The sequence below is a fragment of the Limulus polyphemus genome, unplaced genomic scaffold (assembly GCF_000517525.1).
Source record: "Limulus polyphemus unplaced genomic scaffold, Limulus_polyphemus-2.1.2 Scaffold1739, whole genome shotgun sequence".
Classification (NCBI taxonomy): Eukaryota; Metazoa; Arthropoda; class Merostomata; order Xiphosura; family Limulidae; genus Limulus; species Limulus polyphemus.
This window is the reverse complement of record NW_013667349.1, coordinates 11,889-12,970: the sequence shown is the minus strand read 5'-3', so window position 1 is coordinate 12,970 and position 1,082 is coordinate 11,889. Positions and strand designations below refer to the sequence as shown.

General features: G+C 31.7%; 1 protein-coding gene across 1 annotated transcript in view; it reads right to left on the bottom strand.

Annotated features, from left to right (window-relative positions):
• The window catches only part of LOC106464771 (synaptic vesicle glycoprotein 2C-like), a 30,279-nt gene extending 29,570 nt beyond the window's left edge, over positions 1-709 (bottom strand). Inside the window, exon 1 of the mRNA XM_022392572.1 lies at positions 429-709. Coding sequence (XP_022248280.1) covers positions 429-516 — 88 coding nt within the window. The 5' untranslated portion in view covers positions 517-709. The remainder of the gene's footprint in view (positions 1-428) is intronic.
• Between the last annotated feature and the right edge of the window lie 373 nt (positions 710-1,082).

The following is a 1,082-nucleotide window of genomic DNA, read 5'->3' as shown; positions in this document are numbered from 1 at the left end:
ATAATAATAGCTTGGCTGACACATATAGGCTTAGTGTATAAAACTAATGTACAGGAACAACAATAATAATAGCTTGGCTGACACAGATGGGCTTAGTGTATAAAACTAATGTACAGGAACAACAATAATAATAGCTTGGCTGACACAGATGGGCTTAGTGTATTACAGAAGTGTATAAAACTAATGTACAGGAACAACAATAAGAGCTTGGCTGACACAGATGGGCTTAGTGGATTACAGAAGTGTATAAAACTAATGTACAGGAACAACAATAATAGCTTGACTGACACAGATGGGCTTAGTGGATTACAGAAGTGTATAAAACTAAAGTACAGGAACAACAATAAGAGCTTGGCTGACACAGATGGGCTTAGTGTATTACAGAAGTACAGATTTCTTGATTAAACAGTTACAAGTATAGAACTTACCCATATCCTCGGAACATGCTACTTCTGAGTAACTCCTTGTCACTTTCTCAACTGCTTTTGTCAAAATATGTGAACATTGGTTCAACATTGTTATTATGTCTTGAATATACTCCGAAACTTAAATACCGAGCACAACTATATTTACAGCTGTGTGAGATAATAATAACTTCGTGAACTATCAGTTTCTGATAAAAATCTGCTCTCACTTGTTCTACATCTCAAAATCCTTGCATCAATTTCCATTCATATCTTTTTTATAACCATCATGAAAAATTACAAATAAATATCTATGTTTTGTTAATGAATATTCTGTTTTGATTAACAACTACAACATATTGAAATTTTGTTAAATAAAAAAATACCTACACCTACCCTTCTTACTCGTAGTCAAAGTATGTGATAAAGTTAAAAACCATTGTTGCTTCTGCAGGAGATAAAGTGTGATGTGGAGTTTAACCTTTGATCATCAAAGGTTATCTTAAACATTTCCAAACAGTGAATGGTTTGTAAGAAATGCTACCAAACTTTAAAGTTTCAGTCCATATTATAAATATTGTACCCTCCATCATGATAGATATTTAAAATAACTTCAATAATTTTAATTTGCATTAAGATTTCAAAGATTTAGGAAATCATAAACTGTAAAAAAAGCAA